Source organism: Glycine max, chromosome 4 (genome assembly GCF_000004515.6).
Source record: "Glycine max cultivar Williams 82 chromosome 4, Glycine_max_v4.0, whole genome shotgun sequence".
NCBI lineage: Eukaryota > Viridiplantae > Streptophyta > Magnoliopsida > Fabales > Fabaceae > Glycine > Glycine max.
Genome location: NC_016091.4, coordinates 6,509,319 through 6,536,213, shown reverse-complemented (window position 1 = coordinate 6,536,213; position 26,895 = coordinate 6,509,319). Strand labels below are relative to the sequence as shown.

General features: G+C 31.0%; 3 protein-coding genes across 3 annotated transcripts; all 3 read right to left on the bottom strand.

Annotated features, from left to right (window-relative positions):
* Window positions 1-124: 124 nt before the first annotated feature.
* Window positions 125-5,876, bottom strand: BZIP61 (bZIP transcription factor 61). The gene is made up of 6 exons (NM_001358721.1): window positions 5,628-5,876; window positions 1,946-2,075; window positions 1,569-1,719; window positions 1,271-1,346; window positions 898-1,023; window positions 125-591 (listed from the first exon to the last, which is right to left on the bottom strand). Exons 1-6 carry the CDS (start codon window positions 5,745-5,747, stop codon window positions 292-294), a joined length of 903 nt encoding a protein of 300 aa, NP_001345650.1. The 5' UTR covers window positions 5,748-5,876; the 3' UTR covers window positions 125-291.
* An 8,266-nt stretch (window positions 5,877-14,142) lies between these two features.
* On the bottom strand, window positions 14,143-18,125 carry LOC100796188 (26S proteasome non-ATPase regulatory subunit 11 homolog). The gene is made up of 2 exons (XM_026128193.2): window positions 17,946-18,125; window positions 14,143-15,613 (listed from the first exon to the last, which is right to left on the bottom strand). The coding sequence occupies exon 2, from the start codon at window positions 15,590-15,592 to the stop codon at window positions 14,324-14,326; it is 1,269 nt and encodes a 422-aa protein (XP_025983978.1). The 5' UTR covers window positions 15,593-15,613; window positions 17,946-18,125; the 3' UTR covers window positions 14,143-14,323.
* A 2,584-nt stretch (window positions 18,126-20,709) lies between these two features.
* Window positions 20,710-23,653, bottom strand: LOC100795131 (uncharacterized). Its single transcript, XM_003522630.4, has 2 exons — window positions 23,394-23,653; window positions 20,710-21,387 (listed from the first exon to the last, which is right to left on the bottom strand). The coding sequence occupies exons 1-2, from the start codon at window positions 23,559-23,561 to the stop codon at window positions 20,848-20,850; spliced, it is 708 nt and encodes a 235-aa protein (XP_003522678.1). The 5' UTR covers window positions 23,562-23,653; the 3' UTR covers window positions 20,710-20,847.
* Window positions 23,654-26,895: the final 3,242 nt, after the last annotated feature.

Genomic DNA, 26,895 nt, shown 5'->3' with positions numbered 1-26,895 from the left:
TAAGCATTGGCATGACCCTAATTAGTAATTAGAAACCATGTCTTATAGGTTTTGTTGTCTGTCTATTAGATGATATATATGGCAAGGTGAGATGTTTGTCTTTTTACAATTACATTCAGAGAAATGGATAAAGCAATCATGTCCTTTTATACAAAACTAGATACAACGAAAGAAGACACCATTTTAAACAGAGGCATCATTAAAGAGGAATCAAGCGAAGACAAATAACACAGCTTGACATTAACATAGGCTACTAATCAAATTAGACAAGACAAATAACATAGCTAGAGTCTAATCAAGTGGCCAAATAGTCCCACAACTCATAGCATTGTTCATGACTCCATTGTTGATGTTGTTGAAAGTCATATCCAAGTTTCCAAGTGCTGATGAATTCTGTTCACCAACTGTTACACCATTGTATGAGGCATCATTACCATGGACGGTGATGGTTGGCGAAACATGCGCCATGCGGCGAAGATTAGTCGTGTTCAGTTGCGGGGGTGTGCTCATTTGATGTTGTTGTGTCTGAAGAAGCTGATAGTTTAACGTAGTAAAAGAGCTCCTAGTGACCATATCCTCCGCTAACTTCACCTATATAAGTGGACACAAATTTCTTCAGTCATGGGCAAATTGCTGGTTTATGCCGAGAATGTAAAAGATTTTTATAAACCTTCCTTCAATACCAAATTACTAGTTTATTAACTTTTATAATAACTATCTTAAACTCTTTTTAAATTAAACTAGACAGATTAACTTATCTAATTGATTCTTTATCTAAAAAAAGTGTATCTTAATTCTTCTGAGCACTACTCTGTTGGAATTCTATTGAGATGTTTTTCATCAACCTTAATTAAAAACTAAGCTTCCTTTATTCTTAGTTACTACTCCTTTTCTTACCTTGGCTCTCAAAGCTTCTACATCTGATTTTAGCACTCGATTATTCGTATCAGCCTCACGAAAATGTTGACTAGCATCCGTGAACTGCTTGTATAGGGTTGCATTTTCCACTTTGAGTTTTTCAACCTGAGAAAGCAAAATTCAAACGAAAAAAAAACAAAAACATTATATTGCTTCTTGTGCATTTGACCAAATATTGAATGTTGATGTCTTAAATTCCAAAAACAAATTATAGATTCGGAGAGCGAGTAACGTTCCATTATCTTAATCACAATTCATATGAATTAGCTCTAAGAATTAACATTACTATATTTTATTCCCTTATTTATCAAATTAAATACCATTCATGTACTCCCCCAACAGACCAGTTTACCTGCAACTCAAGCTCAGACAATTGCGCTTGCTTTCTTCTTCTTGACCTTCTAGCAGAGTCGCGATTAGAAACCTTCCTAAAACCATAACATAATTTAAAATCTCACGGTAGGTTGAAGATCACTTAAATTCTATATGAATAATTTCTTTTATAAGTACTTATAAACAAAATAAGAAATTAAAAATTGATTGAATTTCTCTCGGTCGGCTAAAACCAACTTATAGACCTTGTGAGTCGTCTTCTCACAGAAAAATTTATCCAAAAATAACCTAAGTTTAATACTTTATCTTTGAGATACCTTCTAAGGCGCTTCATATCAGCTGGATTTGTGCTCTGTTCACAAGCACCTGCTTCATCATCCTCATCAGACGGCTCAGAGGAACCACTCGTGGCTCCTTTGGTACGATTCTCTCTGCCCTCTGGTTTATTTGCCGAGATTGGGCTCCCAACTATGTCATCCAATCACAAATTATTATTATTATGATTTAAAGATAATTATTATAAAAATTAACAAATTTAACATATAATGGTATATAACTAGATAATGGTATAAAACTGTTTTATTCGGTCTGGTGTGTAACTTTTTTTTCCTCTAATAATAATATGCTAATATGAATGGCACTTGACATGCAAGTAATAATGGCTATATACAATATACGTAGTGCTCGATCATACCATTACTGGTGGCGCAAATCGTTGACTGAGAATCAATGGTAGCAGTGATGGTGGAATGCATGGGAGTGAGGTTTTGAGAACAATGAGGGTCTATTAGTCCACAAGCTGAAAATGAAGTCATCGCCGCATCCTGCAATTACGAATGGATGGTTAAGCTAGCTGGAAAATTGTACATCGTTTTAGTCACTATAATCATCTTTTTCCATTTTTTTTTCTTTTTCACTTTGTCTGGGCAGAACTTTCTTTCTTTTTCTTTACATACAGTACAGCAATGGGGCAAATTCACGAAAGATACGCTGTACAGGGGGGAAGTAGCAAAGCACCACTCCAACAACCCACAAGCCTAAAAACGGGTCCACTTAGATAGAGGCCATAATATAAAAGCTTTATAAAAAGTTGTGTTCAAGTTGAGTTGCATAAGAATTTAAAAGAAAAATTCAAACCTAATCAACCATATATACATTGAGTTGATTTTAGTCGAGTAATTGAGTCGCATATGCTCTCTTTTTTCACTCTAACGATCCACCATGCATTAAAAGTTTAAAAATAATTAAAATTGACAATTTTCACTCTTTGAGAACTGTGATTAAAGATGCAACCTTGAAATTTTGTTTCTAGCCTTTAGGTCTAATCTAAACCGAATTAAAACCATATTCGTCAATGCAATAAGGTTAATTTTTCAAATTAAGTCTAACAATCATGTTAATTTATCTAACTTACTCAACTTAGTTGAGTTTCTCTCAAACAAACTTAACTAATAACTTACTCCATGAACCAAAATGACCCTTCCACTTAGTTAGGTGTTACTCAAACAAACCTAAAAAGTTTAAGTTAAGTTGAATTAGGTTGATCGGTCAATGAGCGAACCTAATTTCTTAAACTTTTTTTAAACTAATTTTGATACATTGTTACTGTAAATACTTTTATGGATAATATATTTTTGTATTAATTACTTACTTAATGACTTTAATTATGTTAACAATTTAAATTCATTAAATAATGTATTAGTATAAAGGTAAAACTTTTTTAATTGAAATCATGTTTCTTTTGGTACACATATTAAAATGTATTAAAAAATTGACTGTAAAAATTTATTGAATTTAATTCTATATTTTTTTATAAGTCTCCATGAAAGTAAAAACGTTTGGGATTTTATGTAAAAACAAAATAACATAAAGAAAATAAGTTGGGTTTATTGACACAAGTCATTCAATAGGTATAACTTATCTTTTCCTTCCGCACCAACCAAAGATAAAGTGATTTAATCGTACTGTTGTTACTGACTCGTGACCAATGGAATTCAATTTAATTTGGTTGTGAAATATTTCATGCACCCGTGCTCAAAGTTAATTAGTCCAATAGTAACAAGCTTTCTTATTAATATTAATTAATATGAATATTTAATATAAAAATATTAAATAAAACGAAAAGGGTTCCAAAAAAGCAAATATGTAAAAATAAATTGACATATAAATTATACAAAAATATTTAATATTGTATACATTTAAAGATAAATCTAATGGTTTAAAAATAGACAAGGTTTTTTTTATTTTTTTTGCCAAAGGTTTTTTTACAAGTTAAACAAGGGTGTTTCTTTACGTAATTGTAAAGTAATTATTTATTAGAAATATCACCCAAACAATCTTCATGACAGTCCACTTGAATTGACAACAGACGTTTGATAAACTTGGCATGAATTAATTTTAAAATCATGAAAACTACTCGTATTTGGACTAATCTATAATGAAAATAGTTTAGTATTGTTGTTTGCTTTGTCACTTTGCAGAAAGCTTTTCAAACAATTTTATTTTCTTATAAATCTGCGGCGGAGTGAAGTAAAACTACTTATAAAAAATAATAGAACAAAATTATTTTACGATAATTTTTATACACTTATTTTATCACACGTTTCACCCTAATCTTTTGTTACACTCCCTTAAGTATGCATTGTTATAAAATTGTGTATGGAAGTATTACTCAAAATAAATAATACTAAAAGGAAAATTTTATTGATACATGTCAAGGAAAGTCATGGCTAGTGAATATACACAATTTTATTTTTATTTTTAATCAATACCTTTATCACTAATTCTAATTACCACAGCTATTTAGACGCCTAAGGCCAACTTTTTAAAGAAATTAAAAATAATATTAACTATTAATTTTCTAAATTTTCAAGTTACAAAATTATTTATTAATACCTTATAATCAAGTTATTTTTTATTAATTAATTATTAAAATATTAAGACATAACACAATTATTCTATTGTGATGTACATCTATACTTACATTTTTAATGGACTTAAGGCAAATACCTTGATGCTCTTGGTATCTATACGACCATGCTAATAACATTAGGATTGATGATTGGATGTAATTATGTAAGACTTCATTGTGTCATCATGAAAGTTGGAGAATAATATATAACAACAACAACGTCTTATCCCACTAGGTGGGGTCGACTACATGGATCAACTTCCGCCATAAAGTTGGAGAATAATATATTTAACTAAAAAACTTATATTTAATTTTCTTCACATTTAAAATTTTCATGGATTAACGACCATGAGATAGATTCGCAAGCAGATTATTTTGTGATCCAATAGATTAAGAAATCCCGTAACCTCTTATTCATAATTAATTACGGTTGAATTCAATATACACAATTAACCGGCTAAATATTTTGTGCAAAATTAGAGGAGTATAATGGCCAGTGACACGATTGGCATGTCAAATAGTGGGGTGCACAGTTGCAAATAAGAAAGGACATCATGGGATGGGGACCCACTCCAAAGCAAGAAAGACAAGAAACAAAATTATAAAAGAGAAAGCGCAATATCACAAAGTCCTGCGTTCACACAAGTTCTCAAGTCTCAACACAACCCAATAATGAAGAAGCAGTCCACATCACAAAAGTCTTGTTCACGAACAAACTTCACTGCAACCTTCACTCACCCACTCACCTTTTTATTCAGCCCAAACATCTCCTACTCCTACTAAATTCTTTTTTTTCTTTTATTTCAGAGTAATTTTACTTTCACCTTCACAACAAAAATCTAATGTTTGAGATCTTAATCTTAATCCACCTACCACAACACTATTTCTCTAAATATCTTTCTCTTCTTATATTTTCCCCTTCAATAGGGTGCAGATCCTTTCCTACAACAAATTTTCAATAGAAGCATATACACATACAGATTTATTTGATTTACAGGAAAAAAAAATACTTTTGAAGGATTAGGATCATTATTTTTGTTTTTATTAGTTAGATTTACATTGAAACATATTCACAACATTTCTAAATTCAATTGAAACATATAATAAGTAGTTAAAAAAATTAACACACTCATCATTTTCTTTCTGTAAGATCTCTCTTCTACTGGATGTTGGAGAGATTTTCACAATTACAAATTACAATGAATCGAAATGGTTATATAGGGTACATTCATTCATTTTTAATTAATTGAAAATTATTATCAGCTTTTATTTTATTTTTTATCAAATAGTTTATTTATTCTCATTGTTATTAGGGTTAAGGAAGCGTCAGGCGCGAGCGGTAATAGATTTTCAGTTTGGCACGTCATAGGTCATAGAACATGTTTGATGGCGTGGCAAAGATGGCTCCAATCGAACGTGAATTGAGTGAGTGAGTGAGAGAGAGAGAGAGAGAGAGAGAACTGACCGGTAATAGGTTTTGGAAAGCGGTGAGGGCATCGATTCCGGCGAGACTGAGATAGCGAAGGTCGTAATCGAGATCGGGGAACTCGTAATCGAGATCGAACTCCGTGGTCGTCGTCGCCATCCGTTGGAAGTAGCCGTGGCCGGAGAAAACCGACAACGGCGTCAGAGATTCTTGGGACGCAGCCAGAACGTCGACGGAAAGAAAACAGAAAACGTTAACAGTAGGAGAGAGAATAGGGAGGGAAAAGGGAATGAGAGTAGCAGCTTGTGGGGTATAAATAGAAGAAGCCAATGTGCATGAACGTGTGCTTACTCTTGGGAGTTTTTTTTTTTAACAAAAAAAGAATAAAAAGGAAAAAGTATGGGCGGCACTTGACATTAAAAAGGAAAAGGGAAAGTGTTTTTGCTGACTGAAATCACGAAAGTGACCTAATCTGTTACGTGTAATTACGTGTTTGAACGGTGACTAATCTGGACCGTTTATCGACGAATCATGGAAGCGCTCGTGAACTAACATGTACTATAGTGAAAATTACACGCCGTTGATTTGTGTATTTGGGTCCTTGTTAGGATTATAATATTATTTTATAAAAAATTAATATGTTTTATTATTATATTTGTGTAAAATTCATTAATCTCGTGTTATATACTTTTCTCTTGCAATATGAAATTGTTGTATTAATAAAAAATCAGAATAATTTCAAGAAAAAAATTTATATGACACTGTTGTTAAATCATAATTCATTATTATATATGATAAATTTATTAATTTTTATGATGATTATTTTAAAAATTATATTAACAATAAATTATGATTAAACAAGATGTAAAATTTTTACAGTATCAATATATACTGTTCAACTCTAATACTAAAACGTATTCAAAATAAATTTGAATAAAGGGGGAATAAAGGGGATGGGAATAGGATTCGCCCGACACCCGTCCAAATTTGAAAATTCCAATCGAACTGTATACTAGAATAATGGCATGCTCATGAGCTTGAGTCTTATGTTGTTGGCTACTTAATCATCATTCTTCTCTCCGTTTCGTTTCGTCTTATATATGTCTTAAAAAATTAGTTGATTTGTTTCAAAATATTTTTCATTTTAAAAAAAATAGTCTTGATTATTTTTTAATAATAATATTTATTGATGTTTAATTTAAATTCTTAAATACATTTATCATTACATGAATTCTTCTAGTAAATATATATTTTATTGATATTTTATATAATTAATTTATATTGATTAAAAGAACATAAAAAGGAGAGAATAATTTATTTTGTTGAGCAATAATGACAACTTTGTTAGTTTATTGATCACTTGTTAAGGCCGGTTTGACTTTGATGGGGAAAGTGGAGACGGAATTTCATTCTCTCAAAATGGTGAAAGGACAAATCTCCTTCAATTGAGGTTGATGCCACAACTTGCACCAACTCTCGTCCAAAACAGGGAGTGGAAAAGGAGATGAACAAAATATATCACGCTTCCCTCTTTTTTTGTTTTTTCTTTTTTCTAGAACAACATACTTTTTATAGGACATTATTTTATTTAAATTAAAAAATTATAATATAATAAGAACTATTTCAGATTCAAATTAAAGTTTTTTTTCCTGAAGTTAATTTTTTCAAGTATATACTACTTGAATCAATTGCTCTTTACTCTTTAGTATATCATGCCTCCTTTGAAAAATGATTTTGTTTTTATTTTATTTTTATAAATAACCATAAAAAATACTTTTCATCTATTGTTATTAATACTATTTCATATATAGTTTTGAAAATAAAAAATATTATGTTTCTATGGTTATTTATAAAATAAAGTATAGTTTTCCAAATTTATTATTTTTACTATTACATATGCAATTTTTTATTATCTATAGAAAAATGAAGTAAATTCGGAAGGTGATATTTTTATCATTTTATAATTTTTAAAATAGTGTTTTAGGTTTCATTTAGTTTGACAAAGTATTTTTTAAAATAGTTTTCATCTTTAAATTTCAAGATTAAGAAAATATGTCTACTATATTAATTAATTGTTAATAAAAATAATATTAAATATGTATTAATTAATTAGGTGAAAAAATATTAATTAACCATAGAGGCTAATCTTTGAAAAAAAAAACATAAAAATAATTGACAAATTTAAGTCATTAACTAAATTTTTAATTTTGTGAAGCAAGTACACAAAGATCTTATATATAGAACAAGATGTAATACTTATTTTGGGATTATCCCTAAAATTATTGGGCCTTAATCTGCTAATCTATTTTTACTTAATTAATTAATGGATTTGCACTTAAGTGATAAACCTTTACATTGTATAGGAAAAGGAAAGTCAATCTAATAAGTGGTTTCATTCAATGATATTCTCGTATCCTTATGATGGAGGGTCCAAGAAATTGATTTATGGGATTTATAGTTATCGATGGGGAAAAATCGTTAAATAATTAAGGGCATAAAAAGTTAATGTAGTAAACAATTTGGAGGTGGTTTCATATAAAAAAAAAAAAACTTCAAAAACTATTTTTATTGATTTGTTTGAGATGAATTATGACAATGTGTCTAAGATATAATGTATATAGTGTTCGAGGTGGACAAGTGATTATGTTTAAGCTCTTAATGAGTATTGATTTTGATGTATTTCAACGAATACGGTCATAGTTCTTGTGAATTTACTCATGTTACCATGCGATTGAGACATTATAAAATATGGATTATACTTGCAAGAATACTTTGACACTAAGTTGGTATGAATTTCACCTCATTGACAATGTATATTAAATTATTATTTGTTACATTAGTGGTATATATAAGAATCAACTATACGTTAGATTATCTAAAACATGGCCAAAGGCCTCTTATGAGTAATGATATCTATTTACGTGTAGTGATATTGGAGTTTTACTCCTTACCAATGTGTGATCTATTATTAACGAAGTGTACATTAGTATTCTTATTACAGTAGTTGATTTTAGTTAACACTTATGACTTTGTTCAGTCCGTCCAATACTTAGACCTAAAAGATCATTATACTATTGAACTTAAAGTCAAATTATAACACACTTATAAAAAGAACAAGGAGTACGATATTTATTATCCTTAAATCAAATTAAAAAACCATGTGTAAGAAAATGTTAGTGTCTACTTGGAATTTTTTCAAGTGTTGGAAACTACATTTTGATTAGCCATATTTCAATTTTTTAAAATTCCATAACCTGAATATTGGAGTTGATTTGAATCATATTGAGGAAATGTTCAAGATTTTGAGGAAGATTCAATTCAACATCTATATTTAATTAAGGCCAAATGGCCAAGTATGAAAACAAAAAACAATAAGATATGAAAGAGGCGACTTTAAGGACGGGGTTTGAGTACTCTAAGTTAGAAGGATCAGTCACATGGATCAAGACAAATGTCATGATCCTAGTTAGTCATTTTCAACCAATTTTAATTCAAAATCTTTTACATTCCCGCAATTTTATATATATTGCTTTCGATTTTTCCCCCCTGGTCCTTTACTTTAATTTGTTATTCTCTTCAACTTCCCCTTTTTTTTTTCCTTTTAAGTTCCACTTTTATATTGAGTTCTTCACATTTTCGATTTTTTACTATTTGATAACATTTCTTCTTCTTATTCTTCTACTCCATTTTCCTTTAAATTTGAGTCTCATTTTGTATTTCAAGTTATTTACTTTTCCTTTTATTTTTTCATGTAATTATTCTTTAAGTTCCTGTTAACTTTATTTGATTCCAAAATTTAAGTTTCTTGCACACTTTAAGTTTCAAGCATGTTTACTTTTGTTTTGCATTCTTTGTGTATGTTTAGCTAGCTTTTTCAATTAGCTTCTACATTTCTTCACTACCTAAAAAACTTTTTTTTTTGAAAATAGTAATAGTCTTTGATAAATAAGTTTTTGTTAGCAACTTATAGTGTTTTTTGAGATACTGCTTCACAAGTAACAACTTTAAATAACTAACTTCTAACTTTTCATATTTAATTCTTTTTTACCTTTGAAATATTTATTAAAATTCCTTGTTACATATTTTACATAAGGTGGGGTTATTATTTTAAGTATAGAGACTAAACAAGTAGCATTTGCACGTATATGGATTAATTAATTTGATAGTGTTTTAAAGTATAATGACCAAATTAAGAATGCATAATGGGATTAATGGTCCATGCAAGATTGTTAGAGATAACATCATCAAGGTAGGACTAAACATGTAACATTTGCACGCATACAGATTTATTTAATAAATTTTTGTGTATAAACACTTAATTAAAACTGCACTACCCATAGATCAAAATATGTGTTAAACCATTTTTTTTACAGTTAATACATTTCAATTAAATCTACAAAACTTAGTTTCAATTATTATCAAATAGTATTTTTGTCTACATGATAAAGTTATATTTATAGAATAAAGATGAAATCGCAATCCACGAAAAAGTAGTAGGGTACGAAGATACAAAAGCAAGCGCATCATAATTTTTCGTTCTTTGTTTTCTTCTGCGGATACAAAACATGTCTATTCATAAAGCAATAATTAATGAAGTAATTGGTGTCATCAGTTACGGAAGCAGAAGAGTTAAACAATGTTTACCACAGTTGGCAGTCACAATTTCAATCACACAAATTAAAAGTTCACCTTCTCGATTACAAAAGAACAAATGAAATCAAAGATTGGTATCGTTTTTTTTTTTTTTTCTCTATCTGTTCGGCTGGAGTTGATTTATTGTTAGCTTTTACTGCTTTTTATTTTGTATTCTGCGGACTTTTGCTATGAGCTGGTGATAATAATATTTAACAGTTGGCCTTTCAAAAAAAAATTCAAAGAGTGGTAAACTAAAAATGAAGAGAAATAGTATTTTTATATACATCTTCTGAAAAACAATTATACAGTAGAAATAGACTAAAAAGAGAAAAATATAATATTATAAAGCATCATATATATTTAAATGATATAAATAATATATATATATATATAATAACAATTTTTTTTACATCATCATCCTATCATAATATACACTAACAATATATATCTACTAAACTTTAAATAATATAACTCAAATAAAATAGATAAAAATCTGGTAAAAGTGTTTGTGCCACTTAATACAGTATTCACCCAATAAAATGCGGTCCAAAACCAACAAAAGCCACTGGAACTTTACTTTTAGAAAAGCATTAAAGTCATTTCAATGCCTTGACGTGACTTTTCCAATAAGTATTGGCAAATTAAAAGTAAGAAAAAAAAAGTGGGAAGGGGGTTGGGTGGGGTGTTTCTTCAAAGGCGTTAACTTAGGGGCAATTGAGCAAATAAAAGTGGGTTTCTTAAGGAGGAAGTAGTTGTGGTTGAAGTAATGGAGTTTGATGGGGACAAGCACCGACCCAAAGGAAAATAAGTTAGTAACATAGTAAGATACATACATGCTTTATGGGGTGGTGTTAGAAAAGCAGGTTAACCCCTCACTTTCTCAGTTTTAAAGGTTACTATACCTAGCTAGCTTTGCAATATTTGTTTATTTGTAACTTTCCTTTTTTCCTGTTATGATCATGCATTACTTAATTGTGTAAAAACGAATGACCCAGTGACCTTCCAGACACGTTAAAACCACCACGAAATAGTTTATGCAAGTGTGTGTATTGTTGTATCTGACGGGGACAAATCAGGGGGCAATGAATTGGAGACTAATAGGAATGCATTCTGCACTTGTTCGTTTTTAGTTGTCATATTCATTCATTCATTCATATTACATATTCTTAGCATTCATAATGCCTCTCTGCTCTGTCTGTCCCTCAGATAGGGCACGTCACACACGCTTGCCTATTGGGTAAGTATATATTTTGCCTTAGCCCAACTTTAATCACAGCATCCTTATCTTTGATTTTTTTTTTCTTTCTGGTTTAATTATCTTTTAGTCCTATATTTGTAAAAAAAAAAAAACTTTTTTTTATTCTCTATAATTTAAGATATCTTATTTCATCTTTATAGTTATGATTTCTTAACCCTCTTAGTTCTCACCGTCTAAAATTGGTTAAGGTTGTTATATCCAGATCTTTTGTAAAACTATTAAAAAATTAAAACAAAAAACTACTAAAAAAAAAGTTAAGACAGTTTCAATTTTGCAGTGGTTTTAAAACATTTGCATATAATAGCATTAAACGATTTTAGATAATGATTAAAAAAAAGAAGTAAAAAATCATGTATAATTATAAGAATCTAAATAAGATATTTTAAACTATAGTAATTAAAAAAAAAGTTATTGCAATTATAAAGAACAAAAATGATTGTTAATTTTTTTAAAACGAGTGAATGATTGGTTTAGTGATGAAATTATGGTATACTTTTACTAGTATTTATTGTTCTTTTTACATAAGTTAAAGTTGAGAGAAAATAAAGAATGGTATCACTGATCATGATACTGCTGAGAAATATCTTAGAAGTTAGAAGTGTTGGGCGTCATATGAACAGCGTTATTGTTAACACAATGCGCTGGGTGGGACACACACTTGCTCCACTTACAAATATTTAAAGTTCGTTAATTTTTATTTTTTTTTAAAAATGATATTAATTTACATATTTTTTTTAAGAAAAAAATCTTTCGATTAAATTGCCAAATTTATTTTTCCACTGAGCTTAAACCAACTTCTTATTAATGATGCCAATTCAAGTTTCTTAATTGGTAGAAAATTGTATTTATATAATTTTGTTGGAAAAAAAAACGGTATAATAAAGAGAAATAGAAAGAGAAGAGAGAGAAGTGAGAGAAGATGATCCAATGAACTGAAAGTAGATAAAGAGAAAAATAATATTGAAAGAAAATATCAAAAAATGAGAAAAATAATTATGCATTGATATTTATACTATCATTTATGATAAATTTGTTGACTTTCCCAATAATTATTTAAAAGTTATACCAACCATGATTTATGATTAAATAATAACATAAAACTATTTCAGTCATTAAACTCTTAAAAAATTATTATATCAACAATATAACCTAATTGATAGAGATATTAACAATGAAGGCTAAAAGCTAATTTCTTTGCCAAATAGTAGTTTTTTAATTGAAAAGATGGAGCTTAAGCAACATCAACCACCGGAGCTGACTGATGAGGTACCAATTATATGCAGTAAAAAAAATCAATTATAAAGAGAGAAATGCTACATACATACTATAGCAATAATAAATATCCAAATAAATTATATAATACAGATGTTTTTCAGTTTGCTTTCTAGCCTCTCATGCAAAATCGTCACATAAATTGCATATAATGATTTAACACAATTTGGTCAATTGATTGTAAGATTGGTCATTTTAGGCTTTAGGATTTCTTGATCAATCTGTGGTAAAATTAATCAGTCTTGAGGCCAACTAATCAATTATAAAACAAATCAGCCAATCATTATTAACTGTTACATGCAACCTAATTGTAATTTTACTAGAGACCAAATCAAAAGTTATAAAATCCCGAGCCTAAAATGGAAATGTAAGCGTAGTTAAAGTTGTTTGAAGAAAAACCAAGGCCAGGCCCAAACCTATATAGCCCATATAGGCTCTTCCGTCAATCTCACGGTCCAATTTAGTGGTTTGCTATCCTTCACGACAATGGAACGAAAAAGTAATTCTATTTTAGTTTTTAAAATGAATAATTATATTAATAATCTATAGACATAGTGTAAATAATTATTCCTTGTTTATCCTTTTTTTTTTCCTTCCTTGCTTGAGCAACAATGAACAAGTATGGTTCAACGGCAGCATGTGTTCTGCAAACAAGTACATTTTAGATAATTCACAACAGGTAAATGTGGGTGATGACTCACAACCAAGAAGACGGCATCTTTGTGGCTGTTGCTTCCTGCACTTCCCAAGTTACTTCATGTACTCTTTTCCGGAATATTTTTTTTATCTTCTGGATTGATTATTCCAAAAGCCAAAAACGAAGTGAACTCCGGAATATAATTTTACCTTTTGGATTGATCATTTTAGAATACAAAAAGAACTGCATGAAGTAATAACCCATCTATGTTGGTTAGGCAGAGAGCAGATTTATTCAATATGATTTTCTAAGGACCGGGTCACACATTAATCAGGAAAGGCCCACTATTTATCATGTGATTAAATAATTTCAATAAATAGATTTATAGCATGTTTTCAAAACTAGCGTAACAGAGAAGTAGGTAATTGAAGAATTTAATGGAATAGTGCCTCCGATAAAGTTCATTCACAATTGAAATATCCCCTATAGTAACTTGTAAGGTTATTCTAGCAAATTACTCAACTAATTAGGAAAGGACAATAATTTCTCTCGATATTTTCGAACGTATTATCTGCGAACAAAGCAAATCTCCAAACCTAATGGTATATTTACTTCAGTTGCACGAAACTAACCCAAGTCACATCAACATAATATACCTGCTTAATGCCTAAAGATTTTAACAATTCTCCCAGTCCAAACTGTTAAAAGACCAGATAATCTTGCAGCACACATGTATTTTTATGATACCAAGGTTAGACAAGTGGCATTGACCACCAAAACATTTAAATGTTCAAAGCCACCGGAAGAGATTTACCACAATTGAGTTCAACAAAAATAAAAATAGATAAAAACAGATGATAAGCTAGTCACAATTAAGAAGAAAACAACAGCAACAACAAGCAACGTGACATCGGAGTAAAATAACCAGAGTGCTCATGCCATTATCTTGGCAGACCTAACATAAAGACTGTCCACGACTTTCCCAACATTGGAAATGGTCTCTAGAGTAGCAGGATATATAGCATCAGTCTTGGGATCGTCGAATATGACAAGGCATCCAGCACCTTGATCCAATGTTCCAGCAAACTTCTTGTCCAAAATCATCTGAGACAACTTCCGCTCCACATGATCGGTGGGAAGTTCAATAAGTTCAGCAATATGTGCAATCTCAACCCTTGAGAAAGGCTCGATCAATCTGCAAAGATTCTGCTCCATAAGGGTATCGTACAAGGATGAAAGGTGCCTGTGTACAATTGGGTCTTCCTCCAACTGTGCCTTGTAGTCCCTCAAAGCAATTTCAAACAACTTAAGGGACCGCTTAGAATGTGCATCAGCAACAGCTTTCATAGCATCCAAGTCAGGGCCAAGATATTGCAGGCCTGCTTTAGAAGAAATAATTCCTCCTACGTCATCAGCTTGATTCACCATGATCTTACACAGCAACATATATTTCAGGCTAAAAACAGCCTTGGGGTCATCAAGAGCATTGAATGATTCAAAAGCTTCAAAGAAATAACTATAAGCAGTTTTATAATCCTTTTCTTCAGCATGAAGTATTCCACTCTGCAGATCTATGGCACCTTGTTGAGCTGGGGGCACATAAATAGCATTTGCAGCTGTTCTTGCAGCCGTGAGTGCAGCTTTTGCCTTTGGAAGGTTTCTTAATGAGAAATGCAGCTTGCTTTCCAGCAAATCTATATCCACAAGAAGAAGCTTGTCATCTAATCTCCTAACTTCTTTGACCAAGCCAGAAAGAAGAGTCAAAGCTTCTGAATACTCCTTACTTTCCATCAGAAGTGCTGCAAGCCTTGCCTCAACTCGCTGTCTCAGAAAGGTCCGCTTTTCAGCACGAGTCCATAGCACCATTTCTTTGCAGAGTGCAATTTGTAGATCAGATGTCCCTGGTATTTTAGCAACTGAGTCAATTATTCCCCTAACAATCTTTGCAGTTTTTGCCTTAGGTATCAAGGAGAAGAATGGCCTCAACTGAGTGAGAAGGCTGCACAGATCCTCTCCCCTATTTTCATCAGTGAGAAGCTTAGTGAGGTTTGTGATTGCTTGCTCTTTCATACGCAAAGCATCTGGTGAAGAAGAAGGATCATCAAGTACCCGATAAAGAATGGAGATGGCCTCAGATGGGTCTTTGGCCTCATTTGCCAGAGCAAGTGACTCAGTTGTGGCAGGAAGATAAGAGGAAGACATTGCTCCTGCTTTGGAAAACCCCTGCAAGGAAACATTTGTAAATGCAGATGAGCATTTAAAACTAGAAACTTTGCATTACTATCAATCAATGGGTGAGTGGAAATTATTATCTCATTTTGTGGTTGCTTTTCCCTCATTAAAAATTGGACACCAGTAAGATAAATAGATAAGGGAGACTTCTTTCCCAGAGAAAGGGAAAAAAATGATCAGGTGAAAGGACAAGGGATGGCAGACCTAATAGGTTTTAATTTTACGGGTTTGGAATGTTTTAAGTTTCTGCATTAAGACTTGTTGAGTTGTTTAAAACTTTGCCAACCCTCACTGCTATTCAAATTGGTCACAGTGATTAAATAGATGTCTTTTGGTCTTCATTGTTGTTGGAAGTACTCCTATCTACAGTGAGATTATGCACAGAATGAAAATTAGGAGAAGAGATTGTATTATTTTGTTGAGAAAAATAGGAAGATACCAAAATAGTGTGCTGAAATAGTAAGAACAACACTTGCTCCCAGTCGGAAGGAAGAATTTCCCTAAGCTTCAAGCTAGAAAGTTAAAAGTATACAGAGGCCCTCCTTACTCTTCAATTCCACTATTTAATACACAGACCTATTCCCTCTCTCCTCAAACTAACTCCACGCCCCCCAATCCCCTTCTTGGGCCTTTGAGTTGCAGGGATTTTTCAGTAATTGACCCAGCTATAGTAGCCCCTGGGTTAAACAAATCCTGGTCCACTAGGGTAGTTGGATCCAGACAGATCCCTATCAGTTGTCAATGGCATATACAGTGTAGCATTGGCAACCACTACAGACATGCCCCAAAGACAGATCATAGCACCACAAGCGACATTGCGGCAAATAATGTAGCACAACACAGTAACTTTTGAAATACAACAACCAACTACAAAAGTCTTTTCCTGCTAGGTGGGGTTGGCCAATGGCAGTATCAGAAATAATAAAGTTTATTAAATGCACTAGAAGAAATGAAAAGAAATTCATATATTGCGAAAAATCATCATAAAACAAAAAATATATACTTCATGATAGCCCAAATTTAACAACTCACAAAAATCAATATTGAAGAAGAGAGATTTGTCATCACCTAAGGAAGAAATTATGAGAAAGGAATAAAAAGCTTGATGGTGGATGAAAAGAGCCTTAGATTATATCGGAATGAAACAATCGGTCTTGATTTTAAAAAAAATAATAATAATCAAAATGACTTTGCCTTGCCCCAAAAATGTAGTGTAGTGGGAGGTTTCAGAGTTCATTATCGAGTTGCTCCCCCTGTAGTGATTCCTATGTTATTTTATCTAAATATGGCAGCATGATCCCTGTGCCTCTTACAACTACAAGCTCATTGACCAACTGTGATAAAAACAATGGTTAAAATATGCAAAAGCAAGCCACTTTCGCCCCAAAAGACACCATGGCATCATTATCAACAAAAATCTTAGCGCTTCCAAGAAGCTCTAAGTCATTCTTCCATGGAGGAAGAAATCATTGAAAACCATAATCACTAAAAATATAAATGAGACTACACTCTCTACAACAGACAAAGAACATTATCATTTTTTTTATAAAAAATGAAGACTATTGTCTCCCGTCACTTTAAATTGCCAAGATTAATTCTCATGTCCCATTGATGTCTCCAACCACCTCTCCTCAACAACCCCCTCTCCTCCCAAGAAAAAAAAAACTATGAAGAAATGAATTATCAAAAGGGGGCCTTCGTAGCCTGCATGCAATAACCGATGCAAACAAGCTTATGGTCTAGTGTGAAGAAATTAATTATCAAAAGGGGGCCTTCGTAATCTACGTCCTCCCATTTTGAATTTATTTTATTTTTTACTCAAGTGAACACAGAAGTAGACACAAGATCCTGAGGAGACACATCCTCACAGAAGGCTCCATAAACTTCATCCTACACAGATTTTTGTGGACATCTCTCTCCTCCTGACCTTATCAATCTTATGAAAATCTCACACGAAAGCATCCAAATCCCATCTATTGGAATTCACAAGAATAGAGAATAGATAATTGACTTCAAAAGCAGTTTGAAGCAACCACGAGTCCATGACGAACAACAAAATTAACTTCAAAACCTCGATAAAGAAATTGCAAGTTAATCTACCGAATAAATAGATAATTAAACAGTTTGAAGCAACCACGTAGACGAATAGAGAACCTAACTCGTACACACAAAAGCATAAAACTCTGCTACGTAACAGCATACACAATTTCATGTTCAAAACACAGCACACGGAAGATCAAGGAGTGGTAATTGAAAGCAATCAAATGTTAAAATCAAATCTGGAAAAGGAAAAAAGAGGGCATCAAGGAACGAACACCGTTACCTTATCGGCGAGTACTGTAGAATTCTTTCCTTGCGGAAGCAAGTATAGGGAAATTTCGATGCTGTGCCGTATAGTTTGGGAAAAAATGGAACCGTGCAAACCCTAACAAAGAGAAGAGGAGTAAAAAACGACGACGCAGAAGCATTGTCAATTTAAAAGTTTAAACGCACCGTTTCAAAGTGAGCAATCGGGCTCTACAAAGCCCAGAATATTAAAAAAAAAAAAGAGAGTCAAGTTAGATTTTTTTCCTGTTTATATTTATTTAAAGTTTTATATTATTTTTATTTTTTAAAATATGAACTTAATTAAATAAAATTTTCAAAGTTTCAGTCCAATTATAAACCACTAGTTTGATAACATGTGCGCTACACTAATATTAATTTAAAATAAATGGATATACATTAGTAATTTGCTACCCATACCTCAAGTTTGGACCATTGCTTCTAGAGTTTTATTGATCAATCGGTTGAAATCTATTCACAAAAAGATTACTTCCCAAAATTTTCACCTAGTTCATCACTGAATTGGGATTGATCTATATTTCTCATCCCTTAAGTACTATAGGTGTGTTTGAAAATACATTCAAACTCGGCTCAATGGAGAATTCTTGTGTTTTTATGCAAAAATTCTAAAGCAACTCAGGTGATACTTTCACTTTAATGCTGGTTACGTTTAACATAACTCCTTCATAAATAGGCACTATAAATTATGTATTTTTTTTAGTCTCAAAATTATTTTGGTAATTTTAGTATATATGATTTGAATATTTTGTTTTTTTATCCTCATAAATTTATTTTTTATCATTTTTATCCTTATGGACAACATATGTTAGGTATGGGTAAAAAACAAAAAAAGATGTTTTTAAATATCAAAATAACTACAATAATTTTACAGGGACAAAAAAGCAAAATGAATAAATTAAAAGGACTAAAATATATTAAAGCAAAAGAAATTCTATAACATAAACATAACCGACTAGAAGTTGAATATTGAACTGGACATTATATAACAAAGCCTAAAAAAAAATCAAAAGATTCAAAACAGGAAAAGTCTGTTTAAAATTCTGCATAATTCACATGATTAAAGCAGAGGTTGAAAGGAGGAAAATTATGTGTGATTGTAATACAAGATAGAGAATAAACCTTTGATCATTGAGAAAGATAAAATATCTTCTACCTCTCTGGTGTCAATGGCTTTACCAACTAGAAGTAAGACACAGAATCAGCAGCATTTTTGCAGCTTCACCAAACACCAATGCTTGTGAAAAATAATCGGTGTTATTTTGCGATTCTTTAATTAGTTTTTTTATTCTCTTGAGTCTTGACACTTTCTATCTATAAGAGTCCTTCTTTGACTGTATGTGCCCATTCCCTACCATGTTCTTTTTTCTTCTTGGTTTAGGATATGACAAGTGTGTGGAACTGAATGGAAAATGAGGAGGACAAAAAATTGGATCCATGTCATGTGATGAACCCAAAGGATAGCCTAGCTAGAGTTCCATCTTCATGAGGAGGAGGAGACTTCTCACTCTTGCTCTTAGCATTTGCATGTGTTATCAGTCGCCATATCTGTAATAAGAGTTAAACCATTACTACAATATTAAGACATGAAACTAAGATGTGATACGAACCAATCTTATGTGTAAAATTGGAAAATTTGGAAAAATGCTTTATTTTATAGTTAACTGGAAACATATATACCTCAATGCTCAGAGGAGAAGTTGTGGGTGCATATATAGCGATCAACAACATTCCCCTCTTATGAACAAGGAACTTGGAGAAGTTTCATTTGATATTATCCCCGAAGAATCCACCGTTGCTTGAATTTAGATACTTGTGGAGTGGAGCAACAATATGACCATTCACATCAACCTATATTAAATGCAAATAAACATGGTCCCAATATAATTAATAGTACAGTAAATTTGATACGATTGCAATTGAGAGACATGATTGGGATGTGGGGTTAGGACCCAACTCAAGTGGGTTGTATGAAATAGACAAAAGAAGTGGGCCTGCGGTAGTGAATAGGCCCAAATTGCCAAGACCAGTTCGTGACAAAAAGGCTCCATACTGGTTCAAGGACTACAAGAAGAAATATAGAGATAAATTGAATCTTAAGAATATGCTGATACATTGTATTTTTCCCTTTAGTGCATTTACCTGCTTTCTATTAGAAGATTCCTTTTCTGTTAGCATAGAGTCTGTGCTCATGAGCCACGTGTCTTGTGATCCATGATTCAGGGATTGTACTGACCTATAAGAAGTCATTATCATGAATTAATCAGCAGAGAATTGAAACCCCAATAGTTAATTCTGTAGCTTGTAGAATTCTTCCCCCTTTGAAATATTTATTCTAACTCGACCATAATCAAACAACAATAAGTTTTTCCTAGTCTGAAATTTATCTTATTTTCCCTATCTTATTAGTCCAAAATTTATATTTATTTGTTTAGGTAACTCGACCATCACCAGTGTTTTGCAATTGCTTACGTACTCTCACCAGTTTACTTAAACATCTGCGTAAAACTCTGATTCATTGATCCTTCTTGTTTCCATGTGAAGTTACCTCAGTATCAAATATATCCCCCATTATACGAATAATTGAATATGGACCACATATATAATGAGAGAGCATGAAATTATTAGCATCTTTTTCGTTTTTCCGACCCAATTCCGTGAGATTTTTTTGGCGTATACTTTTATGTTCTCCAAAAGCACAAGTAAACCACACACACACACACACATGATCTGCATTCACAACGTTGAGTCAAAATCCCTTCTAATACCTTGTTACAAGGGTAGAAGTAGAACATACTTGTTTCTGATCATTGAAATACAAAATACCAACTTCATAAATTCTTACTTAACACGATTAATATTTATATATTACATTAGCTAGCTCATAAAAAATCTCTATTCTGATTGACGTCGTCCATCGTTCCCTTGTTAGTACTAGTAACCACAAAGTCAAGATTGTAAAGCACTGGAACCATAGTGAGAGAGCACAGGAACACCAACACGGGGCCAAATATCCAAAGCAGCAGAGGAAGTGCCGCATAAAAGAGTCTGTTTCCAACAGTGTTTAGAAGGAAGCCTTTCTCCAAAATCTCATTGACATATTCAGGGGTGACCAAGGACGACATGGGGTCCTGAGGGGTGTTGATTAGGATGTTGACTTGGTTTATGAACCTTATGGACAAAGAGTGGCAGAAGAATGAGAAGAGGAAAATAGAGAGCAAAGTGACATATTTGAGTGATATCATGAACTCTCCATGACCCCCATAAACTGTGTCCTCAAGAGGCTTCTTCACACTGTAGGTGCTGCTTACGATTGCTGCTAGGCCTGAGCATAGGAGAATAGAGGTTGTGGCCATTAGGGTCGCACCCATGATTGTGTTCCTAAGTGATTGAACAGCGAGGATGTTCTTTTTGTCATTGTCCTGCCAAAAAAACATCGTCGTTCTTGAATTATTATATATGGTACCATGTGCTGTTTCTTTTTTCTTTCTTTTTTTTCCAATATTGAAAACTACTTTGTATCACAATTTCGTGTACCGCAAAATTAGTGGAAGAAAACATTTTGTCGTGTGATGACCCTTTAATTTGAGGTTAAATAGTACAAAATAATATTGAAAAGTGCAATGCAATGGCACATGCTCTTCTTCGTGCAGTAAGCTGGGTCGTGATCTACTTATATAGCATATTATTATAGATGCGATTAATCGAAGAACACTTACAAAACAGAAAACTCTGACAGGAATGAGATACGACAGATTTGGAAAAAGTCAAGAGTCTATAATTTTGTGTCTTGATTATCTAGCTACCTTTTAACAATGAGATAATATTGTTTAAGAGTATATGGACATCATGCATGTGAAGTGTGAACATGTCTAATTTCCATCTTTTTATTTTTTTTTATATAATACTAATAAATAATCATTTTTTATTAAAAATATAAAATAACTAATTTATAATTTTGTACTTATTCTATAACTTTGTGCCTTAATTATCCACCAGTACCTAATAACACAGGTACGGACATTCTTGGAATAATTAACATGCTTTTTAATTAAAAAGAAATAATTAAAATGAAGAATTTTAAGAATAGGAAATTTAGAAAGTAAAAATAAATAATAAAAAACCATCTCTCGAATAATTCTAGAGGTATATCATTATGCAAACTTATTGATTTAAAAAAGGTGTTAGTTAAAGAATTAAATTCAATAATTGAGAAAATAAAAAATAAAACTCATTATATAATTTTTTAATTTGAATTTGAGATAACTATGGCTATATGTGTGTGTGTTTTCTGTTTCATAAATTTGAGTTATTTTATTTTATGGTCTTTTTATTTGTATCACCATAAGTCAGGAGAAATAATTGAAGATAAAAAATAAGGAAAGATGAATGCTTCTAATAATATGAATAAAAATGGTTTTAAGAAAAAATTTAAAAGTGAAATAAATTATATAATCCTTTATATTAAATTAAGTTTTTTTCTTAAATTTTAAATAATGATAAATTTGGAAAATAATACTCCCTCTATTTCTATATATAAGACCTAATTAGTTAATTATTAAAAAATTGACTAATATAATTTATAACATTAAAGGTGTCTTAAATTTATATTTTTTTTTATAAAAATTATTCTTGTAATAATATTTGTTTCTCTTCCAATTGTTTGTTAATATATTATCTCTCTTCTTTAAATTAGAGGTATTTATAGTCTAAAAATAATTAATAAAAAAATTAATATTATAAATTAAATCTTATAAAAATAAGCCAAGATCATTTTTAAACGTTACATCTTATAAATAGTAACTAAGGGAGTATGAAAGATAAAAGTAGAAGAGAGGGAATAGACATGCCCTTTCTATTTTAAAATATTATCGTGGATTTGCATGCACATTATCTAGGTCTTGATAGAAGTTAGAACGCTATTTGCATTGCGTATTCACCTAATTATACCATAAAGAAAGAACATTCCCATCTCTCTTTGTTTGTGACTAGTAATTATAAAATGGCATAATTGTTATCCGGTAGGAACTAAAACAAATTAAGAAAACCCAAGTGGAAAAATGTATATAACATACAAAATTAATACTGTTTAGGAGAATACTTTCACTCCTAATTACTCCATTATTCTCTTATTGCGCACTCCCTCAAAATGCCTCAAGATGAAAATTCTAGCACTATCACCAAGTTGCTAAACCTTCCCGATTATTAATTTGACGTGGAAAAATACCGTTCCTCTAGTGCTGAAAAGAAAACACATGAATATATAGGCTATAGCATGCTAGTGTTAGATACAAGTTTGTTCTCTAATTATATTTAAGTTAGAGCTTTTTAAGATAACTGATCAATTAAAATTATAATTAGCATGGAATGCATCAAACTGGACCTAGCTTGGATGCTAAAATCCAGAGGTAGAATTAAATTAACATACCTTCATCATGGCCGCAACCCAATTTCGTCGACCACTGGCGTTGATGCCAATGATAGTTGTATGTGGATGTGTTCGAACAGTGTACCACAGCCAGAAATGATAACCAATGCTTATAAGAAATCCTAAGGGCACCAATATCACATCCAAATAACACTTCTTCCATTCCATCTTTTTTCTTGATATTACTAGCTTGTGTCTTAAACGTGAAGAGTGTCTGTGAAATTAATTTGATATTCCTCTCCTCTATGACAATGCATGCCAACCCTGCTTTATATACACATCAAGAAAGGATGAATGTGGACTTGTTTGACTACACGATTCAGTCTGTACCATTGTTAGAAAAAGAATAATCCTTACTTTTATCACTAAATTACAAACCTTAGCCTAATGTATTACCTGGTAGGGTTCTTTTGTACAACTTTAATCACCTATTTCATGTGTTTTTCTTTTATCATCTTCCAATTAGTCAGGCCCATTTGCAACTTGCCTACTTGGTATTTTTTTTAGATCATTATATGGTATAGATTGATTTAAAGTGACGTACGTGTGAAAGATATTGACTGATTATATTATGGGAAAAGTCTAAAGAATTCCTTTTAGTATTGTTTGACGTAAATTTTGATAATGAAATAACATTTCAATGTGTATACTTTACATATCATTGGCACGTAATTCTCAAAATACTTTCAAGCTAAAGCATGTACATATATAATATGAGGATATTTTGAAGATAATGCATGCAATAATAGACACACTCGTTGTTGGGGAACACTTTATATAGGATGATTTATGATCTATTATAGTATCGTTTTTAAATGCACTCTAACTATTACTAGTATTTTAGTATGTGCAATTCATAAAATAAATTTTTTATTTTATGTAACTAAAATTTATAAAAAAAAAATACTTTTGAATATATAAATTTTATTATAATTAAAAATTATAATAAATAAATATTTTTGAACATATAAATTATATTTTAGTTTTATGATAAATAAATTATATTATAATATAAGGTTATTTTTAATTATTGATAATTAATTTTAAAAAGTATTGAAATTTAATTTATAAATAACAATAAAAATAATAATTTGAAAGATAAGAGGTTAAGAATAATCTCTAAAAAATATTGACGATTACTTTTAGTATCAAACTTTCACAACTTAAAGTATGGAGTGATTGGTTTAACAAGTATACATATGTACCTTTTTTTTAAGTGAATTATGGAGTTTTAACATTAATATAAAAAAGAATTTTACTAACAAAATTAATTTTACCATATTTTAAATTTTTCCAACTCAAAAAGATTATCAATTATCAAGGAAATCTGAAGTACGTCTCTCTCTATAGGTTTTGAGAATAATATAATTTTTCACCTTCCAATAAAAATATTTATATTTTAAGTTTCTTAATCAACATCTTAAATATACTAGTTAGCATTTATATATATATATATATATATATATATATATATATATATATATATATATATATATATACACAAAAAAAAAACTATTTTGTTCTACATGATTATCATGAAAAGGACAAAACAAATAAACTTACTTTAGAGTATAACGATAAAGTTTGTGCCATTAAGAGTATTAAGTGCCAAAAAAGAAAGAAAAAAAGAAGAATGGCATTTGGGTTAAAATAAAATAAGTGAGGGTTGGAAGGATAAGGCTACAATGGATTGTGAGATTCTGACAAGGCCAGTGTCCACTGGGCCCATAGTACGTAGTCCAACACCAAGAAACTGTGCACTCTTCACTCGTGGGAGTGGCCGAGTGCGTTCCCTCTTCATCTCCACCCACTTCACCACTTTTACATACCCCTTCTTTGCATGACATTTAATCTTGTGCATGCCGTCATCCGTTTTAGACATTACTATAACTTATCATTGGATAAACGATACTGTCGCGTTATGAACGTTTCCAAAACTAATGTTACTGAATATACAAAAGAGCAAGTAGAAGAACTATCAACTCAATTAATAATGACTTAAATTGTCCGAACGTGTGATCATAAAAGAAGATCTCCTCTCTCGCAAAGTAAGAGATAGAATGAAAACGTATCTAATCTCAAGATGGTAACATATAAAATAAACAAAAATCATTGTTGTTCCGATATAGTTTTTTCCTAGGGTTTGGAAAACCTAGCAAGCATTTAAGTGCGTATGTTTTGTCTTTCTTTGCTCAATCCCCTCATTTCTTATACTCCTTCGTGCCTAGAGCATCTTCTGCTATTTTAGGGGGTGATTTTTCCTATGTCGTCGTTTAGTCGTTATGCCAAGATCTTTGGAAGTATCTCCCAAGTGGTTATGCTAGTAACATCTAACGTGACTTTAAAGGTGCAATAAGAGATGATCCTTCCATAGAGTGGGTTGGTCGGCCATCGAATCAAGAGCTGGTGACCAATCTTATAAAAACAGTCGACATACGATTGGGAGGTACAATTGTTAAAATTAATTAAAAATCAATCTTTTTTGTTTATGCCCAAAATTCATTAATTAATTTTTTTTAATTTAAAATAAAATTGAAAAGATTAAGTGATAAGAAGTAGAGGAGGGCTAACTCAAAGTAAAAAGAGAACAAAAGTAAGGAAGGTGATATGTTATTTAGAAAGTATAACACATTAATTTTTTTTAATAAAGTATCAAACATTCATGATAAATACGAAATGGGTGAAATGAAATCCATTTTAATTCGCATGGTGGTGTATGTCACCATATCTTACATGTCATCCTCAATTATTTATATGTTTCCTACTTTCCTTAGCTAGTTAGCTTGTAAATCACTTCCGACTTTGAAAAGGCTGGTCAAAGAGAAACAAAAGCAAATTAAAGAGTAAAGAAAGACAATGATAAACTTGCTGGTTGCTGCATCCCGCGTTCATTTCCATGAAGGCTCAGTTTGGGAACATTGAAACTAATGTTATTTAACTAGAATTAAACTGATTTAATTTATTTACAAAAGTTTTTCAGTATACACTCACAGACACACTAACATTTTAGAAATAAAATTTTAATAAGTTATTCTTTTATATAAATGTATAAGAAAAAAATTATACTTGTTGTTATTGTTTTTTAAAAATATATATTGATAATATTTTTTTCAAAAGAAATATGTTGTAATAGTAAGTTACATTTATATTGTATTTTATGAGAAACAAAACCTATTTTTTCCTATAAAAAAAAACACAAGTGAATATTAGTAAATTTCTTATTCATAATGCTACAAAATGGAACCAAAGTAATACTTATTTGGAACAGTTCAAAGTTCAAAAAAAAATCTCCATTTTTGAGTAAATCAAACAAATTTATGCTTTTATTTAATGATTCACGACATTTATTAATTAGCTAGTTATATAATATTTCCAGTTGCTATGAATGAGTAATGTGATTTGAGTCGGTGTCTACATTTTTTATACTACTACCACTTGTTGTTTAAGTAACAAATTTTAAATAATATCTTGAGTTTAAATTTTGTAAGCATAAAAAAAGTAT